Source organism: Watersipora subatra, chromosome 5 (genome assembly GCF_963576615.1).
Source record: "Watersipora subatra chromosome 5, tzWatSuba1.1, whole genome shotgun sequence".
Taxonomy (NCBI): Eukaryota; Metazoa; Bryozoa; class Gymnolaemata; order Cheilostomatida; family Watersiporidae; genus Watersipora; species Watersipora subatra.
The window spans coordinates 59,594,709-59,607,249 of NC_088712.1; the positions used below are offsets into that span (position 1 = coordinate 59,594,709).

Below are 12,541 nucleotides of genomic sequence, written 5' to 3' on the forward strand. Positions count from 1 at the left end.
AGTGTATCACTAAGAGTATTAGCTAGTGTACCACTAAGAGTAATAGCTAGTGTACCACTAAGAGTATTAGCTAGTGTATCACTAAGAGTATAAGCTAGTGTACCGCTAAGAGTATTAGCTAGTGTACTGCTAAGAATAATAGCTGGTGTATCACTAAGAGTAATAGCTAGTGTATCACTAAGAGTAACAGCTAGTGTACCACTAAGAATATTAGCTAGTGTACCACTAAGAGTAATAGCTAGTGTACCACTAAGAGTATTAGCTAGCGTATCACTAAGAGTAATAGCTAGTGTACCACTAAGAGTATTAGCTAGTGTACCACTAAGAGTATTAGCTAGTGTACTGCTAAGAGTAATAGGTAGTGTACCACTAAGAGTATTAGCTAGTGTACCACTAAGAGTATTAGCTAGTGTACCACTAAGAGTATTAGCTAGTGTACTGCTAAGAGTAATAGCTAGTGTACCACTAAGAGTATTAGCTAGTGTACCACTAAGAGTATCAGCTAGTGTATCACTAGGAGTATTAGCTAGTGTATCACTAAGAGTAATTGCTAGTGTATCACTGAGACTATTAGCTAGTGTACCACTAAGAGTATTAGCTAGTGTACTGCTAAGAGTAATAGCTAGTGTACCACTATGAGTATTAGCTAGTGTATCACTAAGAGTAATAGCTAGTGTATCACTAAGAGTATTAGCTAGTGTACCACTAAGAGTAATAGCTAGTGTACCACTAAGAGTATTAGCTAGTGTATCACTAAGAGTATAAGCTAGTGTACCGCTAAGAGTATTAGCTAGTGTACTGCTAAGAATAATAGCTGGTGTATCACTAAGAGTAATAGCTAGTGTATCACTAAGAGTAACAGCTAGTGTACCACTAAGAATATTAGCTAGTGTACCACTAAGAGTAATAGCTAGTGTACCACTAAGAGTATTAGCTAGCGTATCACTAAGAGTAATAGCTAGTGTACCACTAAGAGTATTAGCTAGTGTACCACTAAGAGTATTAGCTAGTGTACTGCTAAGAGTAATAGGTAGTGTACCACTAAGAGTATTAGCTAGTGTACCACTAAGAGTATTAGCTAGTGTACCACTAAGAGTATTAGCTAGTGTACTGCTAAGAGTAATAGCTAGTGTACCACTAAGAGTATTAGCTAGTGTACCACTAAGAGTATCAGCTAGTGTATCACTAGGAGTATTAGCTAGTGTATCACTAAGAGTAATTGCTAGTGTATCACTGAGACTATTAGCTAGTGTACCACTAAGAGTATTAGCTAGTGTACTGCTAAGAGTAATAGCTAGTGTACCACTAAGAGTACTAGCTAGTGTACCACTAAGAGCATTAGCTAGTGTACCACTAAGAGTATTAGCTAGTGTACTGCTAAGAGTAATAGCTAGTGTACCACTAAGAGTACTAGCTAGTGTACCACTAAGAGCATTAGCTAGTGTGCTACTAAGAGTACTAGCTAGTGTACCAATAAGAGTATTAGCTAGTGTACCACTAAGAGTATTAGCTAGTGTACCACTAAGAGTACTAGCTAGTGTACCACTAAAAGTATTAGCTAGTGTACCACTAAGAGTAATAGCTAGTGTACCACTAAGAGTATTAGCTAGTGTACTGCTAAGAGTAATAGCTAGTGTACCACTAAGAGTGCTAGCTGGTGTACCACTAAAAGTATTAGCTAGTGTACTACTAGGAGTAATAGCTAGTGTATCACTGAGAGTATTAGTTAGTGTACCACTAAGAGTAATAGCTAGTGCACCACTAAGAGTACTAGCTAGTGTATCAATAAGAGTAATAGCTAGTGTATCACTAAGAGTATTAGCTGGTGTACCACTAAGAGTATCAGCTAGTGTACTGCTAAGAGTAATAGCTAGTGTACCACTAAGAGTACTAGCTAGTGCACCACTAAAAGTATTAGCTAGTGTACCACTAAGAGTAATAGCTAGTGTACCACTAAGAGTACTAGCTAGTGTATCAATAAGAGTATTAGCTAGTGTACCACTAAGAATATTTGTCAGTGTAATACCAGGAGTATGTTATTCCAGGAAGTATACGTGGTGCTATTTAATGGCTTCCAACTGACCTGCAATTTTGCAATAAAACCTCAACTTTCTTAAGTTTTGGTTTTTTATTGCTTGCTATTTACTTTATTTAACTATATTGTTTCCAACATTTCGTTTTTCATTTTTATTTATTATATTTAATCTATTATAATGTTTTTACATTTTGTTTCACGCAGGTTTTCGAGATTACTGTTTGCTAATTTCTATTCCTTTTTTATTTACTTTTTCATGGTTAAATGATTGTTTAGATTTTTTTTAATTAGAATTTGCTTTTATATTTTATATACATAGTTCCTTTTTAGCTGTGTTTGAGTGAACAAATGTATGAGCACAGAGTATAGATTCCAAAGTATTCGACTGAAAGCATAATGAAAAGAAAACTCTAAACGTACGCTGCTGTTATTGTAGGGCAAGAATGCTACCCATAGTTTCAGCTACATTTGTAAGAATGATGAGGGTCTGTTACCAGACAGTATTAAAGTTACCATAACTACATCGATGAGTAGCCTGTGTTTACTGCATTGCGCTGCACAAATTGACTGCAAGTCTATTTCATATAACCAAAGTTCCGGAGCCTGCTCTATCTCGACAAATAAAACAGTGCCAGCTCTGGGAATTGATTTAGTCGTCTGTAAAAGAGGTAAGCGACTTTCTCTTAATTTGTTGTGGTGATCTGCTAGCAGCGATGTTGACAAGACTTTGTGTAGTACTCAATAGCTACAGCATAGCCAGCAGAAAAAAGGAGAAAGTGGGAGAAATATCTTCCCCTCAGAGAGGAGATTGACAAGTGCTAGCATGTAAGAACAATTTTAATTCCAACAGCCATTGAAGCATTAGGTGCTATAACACCTGCACATCAAATGTGGCTTGCTCAAATACTGGCAACAATCGACACAAGTTTGTTGCAGAAAAGTGTGCATTCGGGAATGGCTAAGATCTTGAGGCGAGTGCTTAAAGATCGACTTGCAACAAAATTTACATTACAATTATTTGATATCAAAAGGTTCGCCATGTTTTACTCTGCTGTGTTGTAGGGTCAAAGTATGTGGAAATGTGATTACAAGCTCTTATTAGCTCAAAAACGAACAGTTAATCGCAGCCATCACGAAAACGCCACAAATTGGAATCTCTCTCAAAAAATGGCTCAAATAGGGCGTAGTTGAGCACACTTCTGTTTACACTTTCATGCAACCTCATTCATCAAAATATTTTCACAAGTAAACTTCAAGCATTCAATAAAACCATGTCTATTGTCTTTACGTTGTCATGTTTCATCGTAATGCTGTCTCTTTGAGCGCTGATATCTCAAAACTTAGCCTAAAAATCAGTTTAACTTTTTAACCTTAGCTCGAGGAGTGCATATCATCCTCTGATAACTATGAGGAGCCTGTTGGTCAATTGTGATGGACGAAAAATGCTTCAAAAATTGTTCGCTCTATTTGGCAGGAAGTATGGGTCACATGATCGGATTATGACTAGATGATTAGACCAAATTGAAATAACACTGGAAAGTAGGAGCTTCTATAATATTTGATAAGGGTTTTCCTTTAGAAGCCAAAGTGTCTGTCATAAACTAGTGCTACGAGACATTTTATATCGAGCTTTTTATTTGCCTTTCATTTCACGTGACGACATCACGTGTCAAAACAATAACCACATTGAGTTGAATACGTCACCAAAGTAAGAGATTGCAACTTACGGCGGTTTTTTCAACTGTTCGTTTTTAAGCTTTTAAGAGCTTTTAATCACATTTCCAAATATTTTGAACCTACAACACAACAGAGTAAGACATGGTGAATCTTATGATATCAAATAACTGTAATGTGAATTTTGTTGCATGTCAATCTTTAAACTATTAGGTCTCTGGTAGGAGACCCAAGCTTGAGTAGACATTGCTACTATAATTGCTACATTGGGTTAACAAGAGTGAGGAAACAATTTTTATGTATATGCATATATGTATATGTATATATATATATATACATTTCTTAGTTAAATGCGCGGCGTTGCACGGGTAATAGCATAATTACCTAATAAATTTGAATAAATTACCTGGAAAGTTAAATCTTTACAAACATTTTACCAAAACATTACATGCATTTTTGGCCAGCTTAATAATCGTTACAATGGTGTTAATGGTCAACACTGCTAGTTATTAACCTCAAGCAAGCGCTTCAAATGTGATTATCTTAACTAATGTAATGACTATTTGCCCAATAAATATACTGTAGCTTAATGGTTAAGTATGCTGCATTTATATCTGGAGGTCCCGAGAACAAATCCAATGTCATGAGGATTTTTCATTGCTATAAACTATATAAATCTCAAAGTTTGTCTGTCCTTCAGTTTGTCCAGTTATAGCTATGAAAATATTGGTATGAAAAATCTGTATCGCGGAAGATTTGATTTTGGAACCTTCCTGTTCCCCAGACAATTATGCTAAACCATTGAGCTAGGCGAGATTGATGGATTCATTGGGCGATATATGTTGCTATGTGGGTAAAAATATGCTATCGCTCTCCATTACACCGCAACGTCATTCTATGTATTAGTAAGAGCCGACTACAGTAGATCACTAGCTTACTTAAATTAGTCATTGGCAATGTGCCAGGCTAATGGCAAGTGGCATTGTTTATAAGCTGAGTTTATAAGTGCGGTATTGCTATCACTGTTTATAAGCTGATTTTAATACCCATGCAACAATGAAAATTCCGTTAGTTTATATATATATATATATATATATATATATATATATATATATATATATATATATATATATGAATGAAAAATGGCAATGAAAAATTCGCACGGCGCTGGATTTGGTCTCGGGACCTCTAAATCTAAAAGGGGCGAACTTAACAATTAAGCTAACAGAATGCAATGGATTCATTGGGCAAATAGTCATTCCATTAGTTAAGATACTCACACCTGAAGCGCTTGATTAGGCTTAATGACTGGCAGTGTTGACCATTACGTGTAACAATTATGAAGTTGGCCTAAAACGCGTGTATTGTTTTAGTTAATATCTAGCTTTCCAGGTAAGTTACTCAGGTTCATTAGTATATATATAACAATGCATAACAATGCAATATTTTTCTAGCAGGCACAAGCTAACATGTGAGCCCAAACATTGGCAATAGGGTAGTCATTGTAGCATGAGTTATTGTCTGATGATTGTACTCTGTACATGAAACTATTAGTAATAAAAATTCATCTTTAGTCATCTCCTACTTCTTTTATACTTTAGCTCTTACTTCCAGTAATAGAGCACCATGCTAGAGAAGCGTAGCATTATTCTATATATATGTATATAATGTATATATATATATACATATATATACATGTATATATATACTATATATATACATGTATATACATGAGTAAAAGCGTAAGATCCGTGCACTCAATGATAAAATCAGAGCAAGTTAAAATCAATAAAACAGACTATAACTTAAGATAAAACACTTGGTTACTATTAGTTTCGTGCTTGGTAATATAAGAGCAATCTTTAAAAAAATCGCTCTTACTAAGCATGAAACTAATAGTAATAAAGTGTTTTATCTAAAGTATAAGTGTTGTGTATATATATATATACTATTAGTTTCATGCTTGGTAAGAGCAATTGTTTTAAAGATTGCTCTTACCAAGCACGAAACTAATAGTATATATATATATATATATATATATATATATATATATATATATATATATATATATATATATATATATATATATATATATATATATATATATATATATATATATATATATATATATATAATTTATTCATGTAAAACCTTAGATAAAAAACAACTTCATTACTATTAGTTTCATGTCTGCTACGCAGACAATCATCAGATAAAATTGTTTTGGTCCAACTGAGTTATATATAAGAGAGGTGTAATTACTATAACGACTGATAGCTATGTAATTGCATTTCGTAGTGTGTATTTAGTAGAATGTCGGCATGTGGAAGCTAGCTCGTTGCGCTTGTTGAGTGAGCTCGTTTCTGGTTTTGTGAGGATGACGTACTTTTCTGATATGCACAGGTTACAACGCTTGGTGGCTGGGTCGTATGGCCTTGCATGTTGAACGATTTTCCATTTAATTGTATACGGTGTGTTCAGGCCTTTTAGCTGCCAGATGTAGTTACTAAGCTCTGTGGCAGATTGCTTGTCCTGGTGCCTGAAAGATGATATATGGCCGCTGAATCGTGTCTTAAAGGTATTTTCTGTGAGGCCAATATAACTTTCTGTAGGTTTGCTACCGTCGTCTGCGGTGACTACAGCTTGGTAAATGAGCGACTTGCTAAGACAGTTTCCTTCGAGAGGGCATTCATTTGGTGCGTGACAGTTGCATGTTTTGTTGTTTGCTGGGTGCGTCGTGGCGTTGTTCAAAAGCCTCTTATTGTGATTGTTGATGGTTTGTTTGATGTTAGGCATGCAGCTGTAGCCAATCTTTGTGTTGTTTCTATTAAATAGCTTTCTTAGAGGGTGATTGCTCGGAAAAGATTTATTTAATATTTTGATGAATGTCTGACCGATGTTATTTGCCACGTTTCTGCTATATGGTGGGTTGAACCATGTGATTTTTCTTTGTCGCCTGTGTTGTTTAGTTGGTGTAGTGGTCTCGTGGGGTGTGAATTTCAGCTGGTGTGTATATCCGCTTGTTGTCAATGCCTGCTGGTACGGTGGTGCTGCTCGGTTGAACTCATTAGCATCGGATGAGATTGCTGATAGTCGGTGGTTGATTGCTTGAGGTAGCTGCTTTATAATGCAGGGTGGGTGGTTGGATTGAGTGTGGATGTATGACGGGATGTTATTGGGTTTGTTGTACGGTGAGTATTTCCCAGTTGTTAGGTCGAAGGTGACGTATATATATACATATATATATATATATATATATATATATATATACATATATATATATATATATATATATGTATATATATGTATATATATATACATACATGTACATATATATATATAATATATATATAGATAGATAGATATATATCTGTATATATATACAGATATACATATATATATATATATCTGACAAATATGAGAACCAGTAAGAAACAGCTTAGTTTAAAATAGATAACCCTCTTCTGTGATAAAACGACGCCAGGTTTTTTGGTTAGCTAATAGCTTCCAATCACTATTAGCCTGGTATTACACAAAATAACTCCATGATGGTTCCTGGGTTGACAGACATACTTGACTGCTCAACTGGATGGGTGCAGAATCCTATCACAGGCACCTGTCTCTGGTTGTCAACTGACTTCCGCATACCTAGTGATGCCAGAGATTCATGCGTGGCTCTTGGTGGAAGAATGGCTGTTTTTGACACAGAACATTCTAGAAACTGGTTTATTAGCTTCAGGAAAGCAAACTCAGGTCAGTGAATTTTTCAAAGCTACTTTCACAGGATTTATTCAAAAATTCTACAGTTTTATCACCAAAGCCACACATAAAGCCTCCAAGTCGTGACTTCTGAGTAATAATGCCTTTCGGTAATGTGTTGATTTGATGTTGACTTGAGTTAAGGTTCATATTTATGTTGATATGATTTTGTGTTGATTTCACTTCATATTTATGTTGATTTGATTTTATGTTGATTTCACTTCATATTTATGTTGATTTGATTTTATGTTGATTTCACTTCATGTTTATGTTGATTTGATTTTGTGTTGATTTCACTTCATGTTTATGTTGATTTGATTTTGGTGTTAGTTTGCTGTGATTTGATATTGATTAGAATTGATGTTGGTATTGGTTTGTTGTTGATTTGGTATGTGCTTTATCATGAGGTTGATTTAAAAATAATTTAATATTCTAACTTAATATTGGTTTAAAAAACCACCGTTACACCTTTAAAATGAATTTCATGGTCACCTGTGTTCAGTAAAGAAAATCACTACGCTAGTCATAGTTTCATATGCAGAAACATAAAAATCATGCATGTTTTTTTAGCTTTGATTATTGGAATTTTTTGTGAGAAAGCAGCATGTTTAATTTAGATTATGTTTTATTCATCTATTAAAGAAATGTAATGCAGCCAAGTTTTAAAGTTTTTGAAATTTAAAAAAAAAATACCACTTTGACAACAAAGATTAAGCATTAGTAAAAGTTAGAACACAAGGCTAAATAACACATATAGTTTGCATGTAGTTTTAAACAATTCTTGAAGATGTCTTTAAAAGAAATTGCGGTTTCAATTAACTTAATCCATAAGTAATGTTGATGGCACAAAATTTTAAACTTTAAATTTAGTTAGTTGCTGATTTTGGTACATCTGTGAATAAGAGTTTGGTCAAATCTGATTGTAGAATCGGTAGTTAACAGATGTTGTTAGTTGTAGAAGAACTAACAGATGTTGTTAGTTATAGAAGAACTCACAGACGTTGTTATTGTAGAAAAACTAACAGATGTTGTTAGTTGTAGAAGAACTAACAGATGTTGTTAGTTGTAGAAAGACTCACAGACGTTGTTAGTTGTAGAAGAACTCACAGATGTTGTTAGTTGTAGAAGAACTAACAGATGTTGTTAGTTGTAGAAAGACTCACAGACATTGTTAGTTGTAAAAGAACTCAAACATTTTGCTAGTCTCTAAAAAACTTTCAATTCTTTTTCTGTATTTATGTAGTATTCTACTAACAAGATTCAGGGCTGCTATTTGTAGAATAACTGTTTGAGTGACTTCACACTTCTTACACAAAACGCTCTATATACTCGTCTATATTATGTATATCTTCTAATTTACAGAGTGGGATGTTGATGTATTGCAAATAGGCGCGAGAGAAGTGAATGGTGAATGGCTATGGGACAATGGATCAAGAGTAGAAATGAAGTATTTCATAAATAGTGTGCCAGACGGTAGTGGTTCATGTTTCCAAATGTGGGGCAGCATCAACGGTTATCACTGGGATGACCTATACTGCGGAGCCGCTTTTAAGTATGTTTGTGAACGTGGATCATTCTAAACTGTTTAGCATTGTATTGCTCTTCAACTAGCCAATGGTGTGGCCTTAATTGTTGTGATATGAAAATAAACAAACTTCTATTCACGCAGACACATATAAGAGGCTCTAGCTAAACAGTGTGACATTTACATCAATCTATATTTGTTGTAATCATGGCACCCGCTGCAGGTGCTTTTACAATAAAAATGTCAATACTCCGCTTGGTAATCAACATCCATCTTTTATGTTTTTATCATTGCCTTTTTCAATTATAATCTCACAGTGTGAAAGCGATGTCTATGAATTGTAAGAAAATCTGTTAAATTTTCATTGTTGGTAATTTCTATCAAACTGTACAGAATTGAACCTCGTTGACAAAATGTAGTTCAACTACTTTTCCAGAGGTAATATACAATCTATTCGTAGATTCAGTAACTCAAGGTCGCATCACTTTTTCACACATTTTAGACATAAAATAAAAGGGACAGTGAGGCTTGAAGTGGTAAGTGTGTAGGTGATTGCTAAAGGTTGGTTCACACTATATCGCAGTACAGACGGTTCCCTACTTACGAACATTCGAGTTACGAACAATGGTACATACGAATAGGGTCTGCGCGTTCGTATGTCCGTATGAATTACCGTCGGTATTACCGACGTATTAGCGGCAGAAAGACAGAAAGAGGCACTACTCGGAAGCACCACCCAGCATCCACCTTCCTCTGCCTTATATATTTTTATCATTACGTACAGTAAATATCTCGGTCATCCATTATTCAATATGGTTGGTGAAAAGCGAAAGGCTTCTAGTAAGAGTGATAGTGCAAAGAAGAGGCAAGCCATCTCATTTGAAAGGAAAGTGTCAATAATAAAGCAGCTTGATGCGGGTGAGAAAATGGTGATCGTTGCACGGGCATACAACTTGAATCGTTCGACAGTCGGTACCATTTATAAACAGAAAGATTGTATAATGGAACACGTGAAAGGTGCAGTGCCTATGCAATCGACGATCATTAGCAAAAAAAGAGGGAAAATCATAGAAGAGATGGAGAAACTTCTCACCATTTGGCTCGATGATCAGCAACGGCGGCGTTTTCCTCTGAGCCTTCTGCTCATTCAGGAGAAGGCCAAATCTATCTTTGAGGATGTCAAGGCTAAGGCTGGGGAAAGCGCTGCCAAAGAAACGTTTTCTGCCAGCTGCGGATGGTTTTCCCGTTTCAAGAAGATGGCGAATCTCCACAATGTGTCTGTGTCCGGAGAGGCAGCATCTGCGGACACAGAGGCTGCCGAGCGATTCCCTCAAGTGTTGAAGGAGATCATTGAGGAGGGTGGCTATTCGGCTAAGCAGATCTTCAATGTCGACGAAACGGGTCTTTTTTGGAAGAAAATGCCAGAGAAGACCTACATTAGTCATGAAGAGAATACGATGCTCGGATATAAAGTGGCTAAAGACCGCTTAACCTTAATGCTTGGGGCGAATGCTGAAGGGAGCTACAAGCTGAAGCCACTGCTAGTTTACCGGGCAGCTAACCCTCGAGCCCTGAAGAATGTGACAAAAAGCTCTCTCCCTGTTATATGGATGTCAAACACAAAGGCATGGGTGACACTCGCTGTATTTGAGGACTGGTTCTTCCACCATTTCATCCCAGAAGTGAAGTTGTATTGCCGGGATAATAGAATTCCATTCAAGATTTTGCTAGTGCTGGACAATGCTCTCGGCCACCCCCCACACTTGAATGATTTTCATCCTCATGTCAAAGTTGTGTACCTGCCGCCAAACACAACTACACTTCTGCAGCCGATGGACCAGGGTGTTATTGCCAATTTCAAAAAATATTACACCCGACGGACATACAGGATGGCCTTGAAAGCAGTAGATTCTGACCCCGAGATGACCTTACGAAGCTACTGGAAGTCATATAACATCTTGAACTGCGTAAAAAACATTGATGCATCATGGCATGAGGTTACCGAGGTCAACCTCAACGCCGTGTGGAGGCTTCTATGCCCTCAGTTCGTCAACGACTTCCGTGGCTTTGATCAGGAGGGCATCAACAAAGAAATCCTCAGCACGCTTGTCGGCCGGCCTAAGTGACAAACTCGAGCTTGACCTGCAGGAGGAGGACTTCAAGGAATTGCTTGAGTCCCATGGGGAGGAATTGAGTAACCAAGACCTCATGGAGTTGGAGATTCAGCAACGTGTCGAAGAGGAGGAGGAGGAGGAAGAAACGCCTGTCCCCATGAAGAAATTCGAAACGAAACTCTTGGCTGAGGGGTTTTCGCTCATAGATAAAGCCATCGCACTCTTCGAGCTGCAAGACCCAAATATTGAGCGGTGCACGAAGGTTGCAAATCAATTGAATGATACCATACAGTGCTACCGCATTATTTTTGATGAAAAAAAAAGAAAACTGTGCAATCGTCTTTAGATCACTTCTTTTGCCCAGTTTCTAGTCAATCCTCTGAGGAAGATACTCATCAACCCTCATCTTCTTCCTGCATTGGAGTTACGGAGAAGGAAGTAGTGTAACTTTTGAAGCCCATTCCAGCGACGACGAAGACCCTCTCATGATATAAAATACGTAGTACAATACTGTACGTGTTCTCTCCATTTTATTAAATGTTATATAAAAATACGTACATACTGTACGCACGTACTCTCTCCATTTTATTAAATGTTATATAAAAATACGTACATACTGTACGTACGTATTCTCTCCATTTTATTAAATGTTATATAAAATACATACATACTGTATGTATGTATTCTCTCCATTTTATTAAATGTTATAAAAATACATACTGTACGTATTCCCTCCATTTTATTAAATGTTATATAAAAATACATACTGTATGTATTCTCTCCATTTTATTAAATGTTATATAAAAATACGTACATACTGTACGTACGTATTCTCTCCATTTTATTAAATGTTATAAAAATACATACTGTACGTATTCTCTCCATTTTATTAAATGTTATATACAAAGAAATAAATATTATACAAGCCTTAAACATACTTATATAAACCTTCGATATACTTATATAGGCCTTAAACATAAAATATAATACAAAATATAGCACTGAAGCAACTTACGAACAAATTCACCTTACGAACAATCGCTCGGAACGTAACTCGTTCGTAGCTTGGGAACCGTCTGTATGTCAGTGATATTCTCACAATGCATTAGTGATCGCCTGCTATATTATTGTTCACACTGTCACAAACCCATCTGAGTTTACATTAGAAAATAGTTCGCGACCTAATGCTCTCATTTTACAATGCTGAAGCAAATCAAATAAAATACTAGTCTTGCATCAACTATCACAAAGGGAGATATAAATTAAGCAAGCTGGAACAGCCCATCACCATCAATGAAGTGATGCACATTGCGCCGGTGGTGGCTGCTCAGCAAAATATCGGCGAAATATCACTTAACAGCTGCAATGTTTCCCCACATATCCGGGATGCTTCAATGATGTCATCAGTTTACAGTGCACATAGTCGACGAATAA

At 36.2% G+C, this 12,541-nt stretch overlaps 2 protein-coding genes across 2 annotated transcripts; both read left to right on the plus strand.

Moving 5' to 3' along the window:
- Positions 1-2,496: 2,496 nt before the first annotated feature.
- On the plus strand, positions 2,497-9,323 carry LOC137396961 (type-2 ice-structuring protein-like). The gene is made up of 3 exons (XM_068083247.1): positions 2,497-2,703; positions 7,277-7,462; positions 8,831-9,323. Exons 1-3 carry the CDS (start codon positions 2,562-2,564, stop codon positions 9,046-9,048), a joined length of 546 nt encoding a protein of 181 aa, XP_067939348.1. The 5' UTR covers positions 2,497-2,561; the 3' UTR covers positions 9,049-9,323.
- Positions 9,324-9,805: 482 nt separating this feature from the next.
- LOC137397538 (tigger transposable element-derived protein 1-like) lies at positions 9,806-11,119 on the plus strand. Its single transcript, XM_068083830.1, has one exon. The coding sequence runs from the start codon at positions 9,806-9,808 to the stop codon at positions 11,117-11,119; it is 1,314 nt and encodes a 437-aa protein (XP_067939931.1).
- The last annotated feature ends 1,422 nt before the right edge of the window (positions 11,120-12,541 follow it).

What these genes read in the sequence shown, in the direction of transcription:
- LOC137396961 (XM_068083247.1), top strand. Translation starts at nt 2,562, where the DNA reads ATGAGTAGCCTGTGTTTACTGCATTGCGCTGCACAAATTGACTGCAAG. An exon ending in TTTAGTCGTCTGTAAAAGAG is followed by an intron (nt 2,704 to 7,276) that starts GTAAGCGACTTT and finishes CTGGGTTGACAG; the next exon opens with ACATACTTGACTGCTCAACT. An exon ending in CTTCAGGAAAGCAAACTCAG is followed by an intron (nt 7,463 to 8,830) that starts GTCAGTGAATTT and finishes TCTAATTTACAG; the next exon opens with AGTGGGATGTTGATGTATTG.
- LOC137397538 (XM_068083830.1), top strand. Translation starts at nt 9,806, where the DNA reads ATGGTTGGTGAAAAGCGAAAGGCTTCTAGTAAGAGTGATAGTGCAAAG.